General features: G+C 41.8%; 1 protein-coding gene across 3 annotated transcripts in view; it reads left to right on the top strand.

Moving 5' to 3' along the window:
- Positions 1 to 7,985, top strand: part of DDX17 (DEAD-box helicase 17) — a 24,558-nt gene extending 16,573 nt beyond the window's left edge. The window contains exons 11-13 of one of the 3 annotated variants that reach the window (XM_006155358.3): positions 1,468 to 1,527; positions 5,410 to 5,646; positions 6,552 to 7,985. In XM_006155358.3, coding sequence (XP_006155420.1) covers positions 1,468 to 1,527; positions 5,410 to 5,646; positions 6,552 to 7,057 — 803 coding nt within the window. In that variant the 3' untranslated portion in view covers positions 7,058 to 7,985. Of the gene's footprint in view, positions 1 to 1,467; positions 1,528 to 3,308; positions 3,884 to 5,409; positions 5,653 to 6,551 lie in introns of those variants that run through there. The other 2 variants (XM_006155357.3, XM_027774526.1) reach the window with 2 other exon arrangements.
- Positions 7,986 to 13,086: the final 5,101 nt, after the last annotated feature.

The following is a 13,086-nucleotide window of genomic DNA, read 5'->3' as shown; positions in this document are numbered from 1 at the left end:
ATCACGCCCCCCCCCCCCCAGTCAAATTTTAAAAATAAATACTTTTAACAAATAAAATGAAATAATTAACTAAAAGTGGGAGCGGGTAGTATTTTGGGGTTTGCATATTGAACAGTGACCTCTGTTGGAGTTACTCAAGTCTGTTGTAGCACAAAACCCTCCATAGACAGTACGTAAAGAAATGACCAGGCTGTGTTCCAATAAAACTATTTGCTGAAAGAGAAATTGTGAAACACTGGGTCTACACCCAGAATTTGTCTGACCATGCTCTAGTTAATTGATTATTACGGGCATTTAAGCCATGTCTTCATGGTCATTTAAGGTCCATAATGCTGGCTCTACAGTTGTCTCTTTTTTTAGGCTTTTGCCATATGCTGCAGCTGCTTGCTAGAGAGGGGGCGGGGGAAGGAGGGGAAGTAAGAAATCATACATACACCCCCTCCCAGAGGAGGTGGCCATACTGCAATCTCGTCTCCATTCTGCTCTTGGGTCACATTCGGACCGCACCTTGTGTTTTTTTTTTTTTCAAGCCACTAGGTCTGGGACTCTTACTGCACAGTAGGCCATGTGGGATTTTGTACCTTGACCACTATGCTACCTGCTGACCTGCTCTTTATACTTTGTACAACTTAATCAATCCTTCTTTAATTTCTTTTCCTTCCGATTATAAAAGTGGGGAAAATTTGACAGTTACCAAGAAGTTTAAAGGAAGTGGCCTGCAGGTGGCATGATGGTTAAGGCTCTGGACTCCTACATGGCCTACTGCTGTTCGAGTCCCAGACTTGGTGGCTTGAAAATCATGCCAGGTGTGTGTACCTGTGTGCTCAAGGTTCTGAGAGAATGAAGGAGACGGGATCATAGCATCCCTACTAGTGGATGGATGATTCCTCACTTTCCCTCTCTTTGGTGAGTGTATAAGTATAAGCCCTATGGCAGAAACTTTAAAAAAAAAAAAAGAAAGAAAGAGAGAGAGAGGTTTAAAGGAAAATAATTCTTTAGTTATCTTATTTTTAGCATATTCTCGTCCAGTCCTTTAGTTTTTCGAGACTTTTCTTATGGGAAGGCCATTGATTAAAATGAAAGCAGCCATAACGCATGCAACCTGAGGGAAAATACTGTTTTCTCTGTCCATTCCATACCCTTTGCAATTGTCCTCTCCCCAACAAGCACATGCAATTTTGTTTGTTTCATTTGGGAGATAACTTTTAGCTCACAAGAATTTGTTAGAAACTGCCATACCATTTTAGTAGAGATAATTTTTTGTTTATTGATTTTCTTCTAAAGATAAGTGAAGACTTTGAAAAGAATTACTGTTTCTCTTATACCAACTTGTTTTTTTCTAACACTGTTTCTTCAGATGTTAATATTATAGGGTAAACAGGCCAGGTAAATTAGCAGTGTTTAGGACATTTGACCTTACCCTTGATTGTGTAACTTGGTTTTTATTGTACTTTTTTTCTCCCCCAGAGTTCCGTTCTGGAAAAGCTCCCATCCTCATTGCCACAGATGTAGCCTCCCGAGGGCTAGGTTTGTATAGATGGGTGTCTCTTGTCAATGGTGTATGTACCTTTTGGTTTAAAGGTGTGTTTGTCATTTCCAGTTTAGAGTTGTATATATGTGTGTTTAGATAGATAATTAAAAGAGAGGAGTACAAAGGGTTTTTTTTTTTTTTTCCTTTTCCCCATTCATGATTTTTTTAACCTTCATATTTTGTTTTATTTTCAAAGTCTCTTCCTGCTCCTAACAAACAGGCTTTGGTCTGCAGCAAGGCCTAGGCATGACTATTTAGTTGGAGGGTGAGGAGACATTTGGTTGAACAACTCGACTTCTTCCTTGTTTTGTTCTGTTTTCTGGCTGGATAGAATAAGCCTTATTGAGTCTAGCTATTGTAAACTAGTTTCTTCGGTTACTCTTCCCTACACTAGTCTTACCTGCTAGGGAGGTCCAGTTCCAAATGCTTATTGAATAGGATTTAACAAATCTCTAAGATGATGCAATTTGCTGAATCTGTATTGCCCTATTTTATTTATTGAAGTAAAATATCATGGGCACTCAGTTACCCTTTCTCCTATTCATAGATGGATTAGCCCGTTTTAAAAGCTTAATTTGAAGAAGATGATGTTCTGGAGTTTCTACCCATCATGATTTATGATTTATCCAGATATTTTGTGGTTCTTTGCCCATCATTCTAGCTAATAATAAACAGATTTAACTCAAAACTTTTATATTTTCTTTAAAAGTAAGATTTCTATCACAAGGAAATCTTTAAATTGTTGACAGGTGTTTAGGTTTTTGCCCAGTAAGCAGTATGAAGATACCAAGTGTTAAAACTGGAATACAAAAATGATGAAGCCTTTTTATCCATTGCCTCCTCATTCCCTCCTTCAGAGGTAGTAACTTGCAGCCATGAGGGAAGGTTGTCTCTGCCCTCTGAGGTCATGTCTGGATCTGTGCCGTTAGAACTTGGGCCTGTTGGGAGAGAAGGCGGAGGCCTGAAAGCAGTTTCCATAAAAGCTTTCAGAAATGGTCGTTTTTAAACAGGCTTGCTATGTGCTGGTAGCTTCTTTGTGCATCTTGCCTAGACAATTAAACTATTTGTTCCATGTCCCCCTATCAACCAAATCAATTGGCTGCCATTAGAAAGAATAACTTAGACTCTTCATCCCACCCCCACTCACCCACGTGGGGGAAAGGGAAGGTACCTGAGTCTGTTTCTTGTTACTCAACTTCAGTGCTTGTTTTGGGCCCCTTTGTTTGCTGCCTTGTAAAAATCAAAAGGAGGGAGAAAACCCACCAAAATGGCAGAATTCTGACCAAGGTCCTACAAGATCCTGGAAAGTGAAGGCTTCTACCTCATAGACAGGGGTGCAATTTTCAGCTGAGTCACCAGGCCTTTTTTCACTTCCTTCAAGCGATGGTCTCTTAAATGTTCCCTTCAGGTAAGTTCTTTGATTCCCGTAATTTTATAATAGTCATCCTAAGGCAACCACTATTCCCTTTCCACTGGGATACTTTTTTTATTTTTCCTTTTTTGGTTTGAACTACACACTGTTAAACTAAAAGTATTGAATTTATTTTGTTTTGTTTTTTAACAGAAGCTTTGATATCAGCTGCAGATCACTCAGTACATGGCCGAGGCAAATCTACATTGGCCCGAAGCAGCTTTAGATGAGCCTGTTGGCAATTCGTAGGCCCTCCTAATTAGTGATTGGAGACTCAGGCCATGTCCTAGGGCTTTTCAGACAAAAGGTTCTTAACCCAGGCAGCTGGCCAAAACATTAACTTTTCGATTTCTTACCCGCTTACAGCATCTTCTATAAAGGCAACGAGATAATATTGTGGCAGTGCACAAATAACATCAGGGCAGGCTTGACGGGAGAAAACCAAATTCTGCGCTTACTCTTGTATGCCCTCAGCTATGTGTGTGCACACACAGGACACCTTGCTAGTACGAAGAACTTGCACCATGTCTGTCCCCACTGAACCCCTCCAAAAATACTCCCAAGTATTAGTGTCTGAACTGATGACTCCAGCCCCCAGTGCTTTCTGCCAGGAAAGCACTCTTCTGTGCACCCAGCACAGTAATTCACCTTGCTCTGCTGCCCATGGGCACACACAGTGGGACTGACTGAGGAGCATTATCTGAACTCTGAAGATGTGGTCTTGGAGTGTAATTCCTCATCCCCCTCCCCACCCCCATCTCACATCCATCTTGGCCCTGTACATTTTTTCCTTTGTTGCATCAAGACCCTAGCCGGAGACTCACGCTGCCCCCTGTGATAAGTGCCTTCTCGTCTTTCTGGTGTGATTCAGGACTTTAGGGGTCAGTAAAGACCGAGGAGCCTTTATTGTAATAAGAAACAGACATAATGCCCCTTCTTCACAAGCCCTGTAACAACAGTGAATTTTTTTTTTTTTTCCAATCATCTCCCCTTTACCCCTGAAATTAATCCAGTCTGGGCAATAGATGCAGTCTGACCCTTTGGATGTAACTTACTTTTTTTTATTAATCATTTTTTTCTACAATCACCCCAATAATCCTTGGGGGAGGCGTTGGAGGACCTGAAATTTTTACCCGAACCCAGGTTCTCCGGCGCTTGGCAACCAAATGGGGCTACAGAGAAGCATCTAAGCCAGTTCACAGAGCGAGCGTGTGTGGGGACTTCTCACTGCCACGGACCCTTGATGCATGCTCCCCGCGCTCCAGTGGTCCCGTGTCAGAAGGCGGAGTTTTCGAAAGGAGGCCGCCAAAAATAAAAGGCAAAGAGACGGGATCGGCTGCAGCGGTTTCCCAAAGGAGGAGGGAGTGTGCATCGGTCTGGTAACAAACAGAGAATGTTTTTTAATTATTTATATCACAAAAATCTGTGTTTTATCTAGGATATTTTCTGAATATTCTTTGTAAAATGCAGATTTTTTCCACAAAACATTAGGATTCTTTGTTATATTAAATTTGTTTGTTTAAGTAGGTTAAAAAATAAACATGTAGTTGAAAGCATTACACTAACATTTACATATGTTAAGAATTAGGTTATTCAGCCCAATTCCCAGCAGTGGACAGAATTTTAAACTTATTTCTCAAGGTTTCATGGTTTTTCCCACATTTGTTGGCTATTTATTTAATTTCCTAGGTCACATAGACAATCTTTGATCATTAAAACAAGTTCTGTGTTTGAAATAACCTTGAGTGAAAAATGTCATTTGGCAGAAGCTGGGCTTGGTAGTACAGTGAAATTTTAGTGTAATGTGCTCTTACGGTAATTGAAAGGAGAAAGATAATGTTTCTGCATAAGGAAATAGGTATATGCATTATATCTTTGACTCTGATTAGTTTTAAAATATGAGAGCAAAGAATTAACTTAAATGTTTTGCTAAAGTTATGGAAATGTTGTAGTAGAGTATATGAAGCTCCTTTTTTTCATTTTGCTCTGTGACTGGTTTAAAGGTAAGTTTGCTACATTGTTTGTAGATTTTGCCAGGCTTCTCCCAACAGAGTAGAAGTGATTTGACTGTGTAACTTAACAGTGGTTACTGCTTTCTTTGACATCCCAGTTTTGAAAAGAATAGTACTGGGATTACCAGTCTGCGGAACAATCGTGGTGTAACTCCTGTCACTATATTGGTTAAACCACAGGAAGGGTCAGGAGTTTGGGTGTTCGGGTGGGATTTCCTTAGGATTTTACAGCCAGTAAGATGCCACTTCCATGCATGTCCCAAGATTCACTAATCCTCTTTTACTCTGTTGGGATGAGTCTCTTTTTTGTTCCTGTTCAGAGTGGTTGCTAACTTCATCTTCTCTCCTCTTGCTGTCATCTGCATTCGTGCTTCCCACCTGTTGTCTGCATGTCCTTTCCCTTCTCTTCCCCTGCCACATCAACCTACACACTTGACTCATCGTCGGCTTTGAAGATGTGGAAGATGTCAAGTTTGTGATCAACTATGACTATCCAAACAGCTCAGAGGATTACGTGCACCGGATTGGTCGAACAGCCCGTAGCACCAACAAGGGCACCGCCTATACCTTCTTCACCCCAGGGAACCTAAAGCAGGCCAGAGAGCTGATCAAAGTGCTGGAGGAAGCTAATCAGGCTATTAATCCAAAACTGATGCAGCTAGTGGACCACAGAGGAGGCGGCGGCGGAGGGGGTAAGGGTAAGTCCTGGAGTTTTCCAGGTACTGCCAAGGTATCTTTCTACATTCATTATGGTTTTTTGTTTTAATCTCTGAAGGCTATAAGTGCATTGCATAATAACAAAGGACAGTGCTGACTAGTTTTCATACCCCTTCTAAGTAAGGAAATGGGAAGTTTGTCAGAACTGTCCTACTTTCGCAGCATAATATTTCATAATTTTACAGTTAATTAAGAATTAAAATTATGGTTGCTTTTTAATACCCTTAAAATGCTTAGGTGGTATAGTTGGTTTTCAGCTTTCCATCTGGAGAGATAAGCGATTTTAGACTATTTCATGGTAGTGGAAATTGAGACATAGTGGTTGAATCTATGTGGTTACAGAATGCACTAGAATCTAGGCTTCCTGGTTTGATATTCTAAGATTATGCTTCATGGTTATCCTCAAGGATAATCCTCAAAAGGCAAAAGGTTTAGCGCCTTGTAATGTTTGTCGTGCTTCTAAATAAGCCTCGTTAAAGAATTAAATTATGTGGACCTGCAGGTAGCATAGTGGTTAAGGTGCTGGACTCCCACATGGGTGACCATGGTTCGGGTCCTGGACATGGAGGCTTGAAACTCACACTTGGGCATATGTGCCCAAAATTCCAGGAGGAAAAGGGATTGTGATGTGGCCATCCCCCCTGGGGGGTGATTTCTCACTTTCTCTCCTCTGTTTCTCTGGCAAGTGTACACACACTATAGCAAAAATCTTTCTCTTAAAAAAATTAAATTATGGGTGGGTATATTGAAGTACTGCTTTGGGAGCTGGCCTAGCTAAAGATCAAGGAAACTATTAAATAATTTTGTGCCCGTTTTTAGAAGCTATTATGTTTGGATCATACATCTTTTGTTTAAGAATTTCCTTATATCCTCCCATCAGGAGGTCGTTCTCGATACCGGACCACTTCTTCAGCCAACAATCCCAATCTGATGTATCAGGATGAATGTGACCGGAGGCTTCGAGGAGTCAAGGATGGTGGCCGGAGAGACTCTGCAAGCTATCGGGATCGTAGTGAAACCGATAGAGCCGGTTATGCTAATGGCAGTGGCTATGGAAGTCCAAATTCGGCTTTTGGAGCACAAGCAGGCCAATACACTTATGGTCAAGGCACCTATGGGGCAGCTGCTTATGGCACCAGTGGCTATACTGCCCAAGAATATGGTGCTGGTACTTACGGAGCTAGTAGCACCACCTCAACTGGGAGAAGTTCACAGAGCTCTAGCCAGCAGTTTAGTGCGTTAGGTCGGTCTGGGCAACAGCCACAGCCACTGATGTCACAACAGTTTGCGCAGCCTCCAGGAGCTACCAATATGATAGGTTACATGGGGCAGACTGCCTACCAATACCCTCCTCCTCCTCCCCCCCCTCCCCCATCACGTAAATGAAACCACGCAAGTGGTAGTGACTTAAGCAGACTTTACATTTAAAGGAACGCTGTCTTTTTTTTTTTTTTTTCCCCTTTTCTTTTTCCTTTTTCTTTTTCCCCAACCATTGTGATTTGTCTTTTCATGCAGATTAGTTAGAATTCACTGCCAGGTTTCTTCTGCCCGCCAAAATGATCCAGTCTGTAATAACAGATTTTGTAAAAATATATATATAAATAACCGACTGGAAGAGATTAATTTCTTCCCCCAACTTCTTGCATGTTGAGGATATTTGAGCTATTTTTCACCCTAAGATGTATTAGACCCCCTTTTTGGGAGCCCATTTTTTTTGTTGTCCTGAGTTGGTGGGAGGGAAGGGCTGAAGAAGGAAGATGGCATCTGTGCTTTAAATTGCCCTCATTGCTGGGTTAGAAATCCAAGAGGGATTATCTCCCTGCACATCTTCCAAAATGCTTTTTAATGTTTCTCACATTGGAACAGGTTTCCTTTGGCCTGATGACTTTTTAAGACATTGTTTTTGCCACTGGCATTTTGGCTGATTTCTCAAGTGTGTTTGACAGTTTAAAATTTCTAATTGGTTTAGTCTCCTTTATACTGCCTTCTCCCCTGTCCCTTCCCAGTTACTGAGAGAGAACCATTTTAGTGTCAAGTTAGAAATGGAACTGGTGAGTCTGAGTCTATCTTTTAAATGAACCACAGGCATTTATTGCAGTGGTTAAACTTGCAGCATTTCAGCAACTGGGTGGTTAGCTGCCTGTTTTTCTTCCCCATCTAACCAGGGACCATCTGTGAAATTTCATCTTCCAGCCAGAGAACTGCTGTGAGTAGATGAATATAACAGTTCACTGGAAATTGACTATTAACTAGTGGAGTCCATGCATTTACCTGCAGTGTAAAAGCACACTTAATTATAAACAAAAACAAAACATACTTAAGATGGGCAAATTTTCTTTTTAATTCAGTATTTGTAAAGCTAGGATACAAGCAACTCTTTGCTGGCTATGCTGCTCTTTTGGCCAAATTATTTTGAACAAAGGATCTTAAAAGTTATTAAGAACTCTCTTTCTCTTCATGCTCTGTTCTCTGCAGTGCTTTGTAACAGCTCTGGATGCACACTTTCCTCCGCATCCTTTTGCACTCAGCTTTTACAGGTAGGTAGTGCTTAAGAAAAGTTATGGAGGACTAAAGGTAACTAGGGTAACTTCCTCCATCTGAAGGTAGGTGAGTCTCTCCCTTTCATAATGATGCTATTTAACTACTACTTTAGCAGATAGGCCTGGAGAAAAAATTCTGCTTTGTGTTCCCTGTAACAGGGTAGGTCAGACAGCCTCAGAAATCTTTCAGATCCAGTGTGGGACTACTTGTTATTCATGCTGTTGGCAATATTGTTCATTCACAATAGAGTTACAGGGGGAAGGCTCCACTGTATTCTTTGGCTCTGGCCTGAGAATGCTTACCTAAATACCTACGTATGTGAGGTTTTTTGGTTTATTTTCCTTTTAAAATTCTTCAGGGAAAGAGAAGGGATGATTCTGAGGGGTTCTGAAAGTATGATTCAGTGTGCAACATACAGGTAGGTTATCAGCATAAGGTGAAAAATATGCATGTAAAAACTTGGACATCCTTTTTTATTTTCCACTTTCTTCCTTAACTTTACTTCTCTTTTTGTCCCATCTTACAGAAGTTGAGGCCAAGGGAGGATGGTAGGCACAGAATAAATGTGGCCAACTGTTCTGTGCTTTCAAACCAAAGTGCCCTCCCCCCCCCAGTCCCCTTCCCTAATTTGTCTAAGCACTGACCAGTTCAATATGGATGTTTATTTCTACAACGAAATTCTAATTTTTTCCAGAGGTTCCACCTAAGGGGTATCCTACTCTCCTGTAGGTCATAAAAGCATCCATTTGGAGGAAAGGTTTCTCTCTGGGCAGATAAGCAGTATTTGGATTGCTTGCTTTCCTTTTATCACCAGGGGCATTATGATTATAAAATCAAAATAACAGCGAATTCCAACTCTCAGAGAAGCTATTGTGGCCTGAGCATAGCTGAAATTAGCAGTTTTTCCTTAATGGTTCTAGGGTAACTTTTGTCTCCATGGCTGTCACTCATAATCAGGTTCTATTGTTACTTCAAAACATGAGCAGAAGAATCCTCATTTGATGCTAGTTTCTGCATTCATGGATGAAACTCAAAAGGGTTTCAGTATTAACCTATGGGCTGCTTCTCCCCAGTCCTTCCCTAACATTCATTGTGTGGACTTCTCATCTAAAAGGTTGGTGGCTTTTGCTTGGGATCAGTGCTCTTTATTCATGTCCTTGCTGGTCTATGAACACATTCCTGTTGCGTTGAGACTTGAAAGAAATGTAGAAGTGTGATGTTCAGGCCCAGGATGCTCAGAGCTATGTTACTATTCTTAGTTTGTAAATTGTCCTTTTGATACCATCTTGTTTTCTTTTGTAGGTATAAATAAAAACTGTTGACAATAAGATGTGAACTTTTTATTATTTCAAAGTTCTCCTAGTAGTTCAATGATAGTCTTCATACAATAGTTTTTATTTACTTTAAGACAAAGGTTGGGGATGTGGGATCACTACTCAATTTAGCACCTAAAATTGAAAGGAAGACAGGATTGATTGGTCTGAGTGCAAGAATTTGAGTCATAGAACCAGGCAGGATACTCGGTAGGTAAAGGCTTTGGGTATCTGCTCATCAGTAAAATGGTGACCATGCTAATGGTTTGGTGCTAATTGGGATCTGAGTGCAGATCAGATCAGACTGAGGTCTTTCCTGCACATAGATCCCAGTGAGCCAGTGTTAAAGATGGGGGGTACAGCTATTTGACTCTAGGGCAGGCTTTATGGTATGCCATGGTAGTTAAGGCAGTGGGATGCCGTATAGCCTACTGAATAGTTTGAATCCCAGCTCCAGTGGCCAGGGAGGTATACATGCATGGCCAAAATCCTGACAAGGTGGAGAAATGGAGAGGAGGGGATTACGGTATATCACCATGACCCACTGTGGGGAGCTTTCTCTGGAAAGCACATGTATTGTTTGGCAAATAAAAGAATTACTACCAAACTCCAACCAAAACTGTCCAGTTTAGTTTGTGGCTTGAAGGCAGTGTGGAAGTGAATATTTCCCACACCCAGCCATCACCTTTCATGTCTTGACTACTTAAACCTTGATCGTCTACCTGGAAAGTGCAGATCAGGACAAAGGCATCGGTTTCCACTGCTCTTTAAGTGTGGCATCTTTATACACAGAGGTATACTCTAGATTGGGGTTGGCTGCTTTAGCATGAGTCTGAAACTAGGATCTTAGAGAGCAAACAAAATTTGGATGTTAAGATTTCTTGTTTCAGTTGACATTGTGAAGCTCCATACTTGGGCAGTAGGCCCAGGTTTTTCATTACCTCTATATCAGTGCTTTGCTGAAATCTGTATTAAGCATTTTTCTGACTTTCTGATTTAATCCTAAGTCATAGTTGCCAAGGAAGACATTCAGAATGATTTGCTCATATCTTTGTAGACCGTCTCTGAGGGCTGTCAAATTGGTACCGGAAGACTTAACTTCTTTCCTTTAAGGACTGGAAGAAAATAGAGATGAAGTTAGATTTTGCCATACCAATGAGAACTGCTTTTTTAACTGTACACTTTGTATCCGTTAATCCCTAGGCTCAGTCAGCCCATGGGTTTTTTTAAGTGACCCCTCTGTTAACTGCCCTCGGCAATAGAATGCAAACCCAAACCTCTTTTTATAATTTTTCTTAAAATTTTACTATTTTGGGAGGAGCCAGCAGGTGGCGTGGTGGAAAAGATTTTTACTATTTTTAAATTTGCTGTAGGGTACACATGCTCACCACGTAGCAGCAGAGAAAAGGAGAAAATGAAGCAAGCGACCAGGTCTGGGACTTGAACTGTGGTTGGCCATGTTGGAGACAAGCACCTCAACCACCATGCCACCTGCTGGCCCCTTTATAATTTTTAAAAACTTTCATTATTTCATAACTTGAAACCCAAACCTCTTCTGGCTTTTGAGCCCTGTGAACTGGTCTTGCCTGACCTGAAACTTTATGGAGAGTGATCACATCTGTTTTCCCCCATTATCTCCCCAAGCAGATTCCTGCCTAAGCTCTGGACTATTTTCTGTTTTTTCTTAACCATGTATGTCAAATACCACTTCAAAGCTGTCCTGCCTCTACACAGTATATATTACACATGTTACTGTTATTTTTTCCATGGTACTTTCTGACCTTTCTCTTCCTCATCTTGGAACCTAAATTCCATGAAGGATAGAGACTTGTTCACCTACATACCCATTCAAGTATTTAAAAAATCATGTCAGAGGGTACGTATGTGCATGCATGGGAAAGCCCACACGTGCTGCAGTCCCCCCTTCCTACCCTGTATCCTGTCAGGATCCTGGGGCTCCAACCCTGGTTGGCTACATGGGACCCAGCCTCTGCACAGTGCTCTGCCGCTCTGCCTTGCTATGAGGCTGACCCTGCTCCAAGTGTTTATTGAATGGATGAGTAACGCTTTGGACCAGTGCCAGTAACAGTCCTGTTCTCTCAGCACCTACCTTTGGTCACATATAAGTAGAAAAAGTCACAGTAGAAGATGGTTTGTACTACTCCCGATACCACTGCAATTTGGTCATAGAAATTTTCAGTCTGGTATCTCCTGATCCAGTTAGCCAGATAGAGTGCCCGGTAAAGACCCAGGAAGAACAGGTAGTGTGTGGTGATGGTCTCAGCCTCTCCGGTCTTGCTGATCATGAAGAGCTGGGGCAAGATGGCCACTGACTCCAGGTAAATGGAGAAAGTCCAGAGGATCTGAGAGAGAACAGAGGCTGAGCAAGACTGAGATGGAAGAGACCCCTCTAAACAAGCATAGTTACTAAATACGTGTACTGAGCAGGACAGAAGTCACCCATTCTCTCAGGATTTGGGGCTAGTGTACACACATACCTGGTGTGCTTTTCAAGCCACTAGTCTGGGACAAACCACAAAATTGATCATCAGAGAGAACCACAATTCCACCTGATTGGCCCAGATTTTTAGATTACATATTTTAAGATTCAAGTATGCATACCACTTTTTCCACACCATATTCTGAGCATTTCTATTGAACATTTTTTTAAAAAAAAATTTAATTGCCAGAAGGGGCATGTGCTTATCAGAAAGACGGGGAAGGAGAAAGCACCCCACAGTGGCATGAGTTCATGCTGGAATCTCTTCATTTCTCCATCCCGTTAGGATTTGGGGCATGTACATACACAGGTCTGGTGTGGCTTTAAGGCCAGCAGGTCTAGGATTTGAATCACTTGGTCAGCCATGTGGGATCTGGCTCCATTAGCCATTAGGCCACAGCAGGACTGGCCTCAAACATATTTAAATGTTGCAGAATTTTGTTGTATAAACTCGGCATGATTAAAACCACAGCTTTTTCCAAACAATGTACACACCAGCATGAGAATCTCAATAGCTGATGTCCACAGATTTGTAAGCCACAGCCCAGACCTGAGCTTAAAATCTCTGGGCCTGGGGCCACTCAATGGAGTGGTGGTTAAGGCAGCTGGATCCCATGTGGCTGACTGCAGTTTGAGTCTTGGACCTCAGCTTGAAAATCACACTGGGATCATGGCATGTACATGCATGCCCCAAATCCTGAGAATGGAGAAGGGAGTGCAGCATGGCCATCTCCCCAGGGGAGCGCTTGTGCTATAACAAAAGTAATAGAAAACCAAAAAAAAAAAAAAAAATCTCAGCCTGGGCTATATTCTAGGGGCGTGCTAAACAACTGCTGGACACAAGGTCTCATCAGGCAGGATGGTTCTGTTTGGTTTATGAACATGACTGCTTAGATGTGCCGTTGTCAAGCAGAGAATTGTGAATGGTTTGCCAATTTGTCCTAACTTCAGATTGGATGGTACACGAGTTGTCGCAGTTGGAGCAGAAGGCAGGCCCACACATCACCAAGGTCAGAGAAAGGCTGCTAGAGAGCATGCTTACCCCAGGGAACGTGCTCTTC

This window comes from Tupaia chinensis, unplaced genomic scaffold (assembly GCF_000334495.1).
Source record: "Tupaia chinensis unplaced genomic scaffold, TupChi_1.0 Scaffold000450_1, whole genome shotgun sequence".
NCBI classification, from domain to species: Eukaryota; Metazoa; Chordata; class Mammalia; order Scandentia; family Tupaiidae; genus Tupaia; species Tupaia belangeri.
Note: the sequence above shows the minus strand (reverse complement) of the source record. Positions and strands in the feature narration are given on the sequence as shown.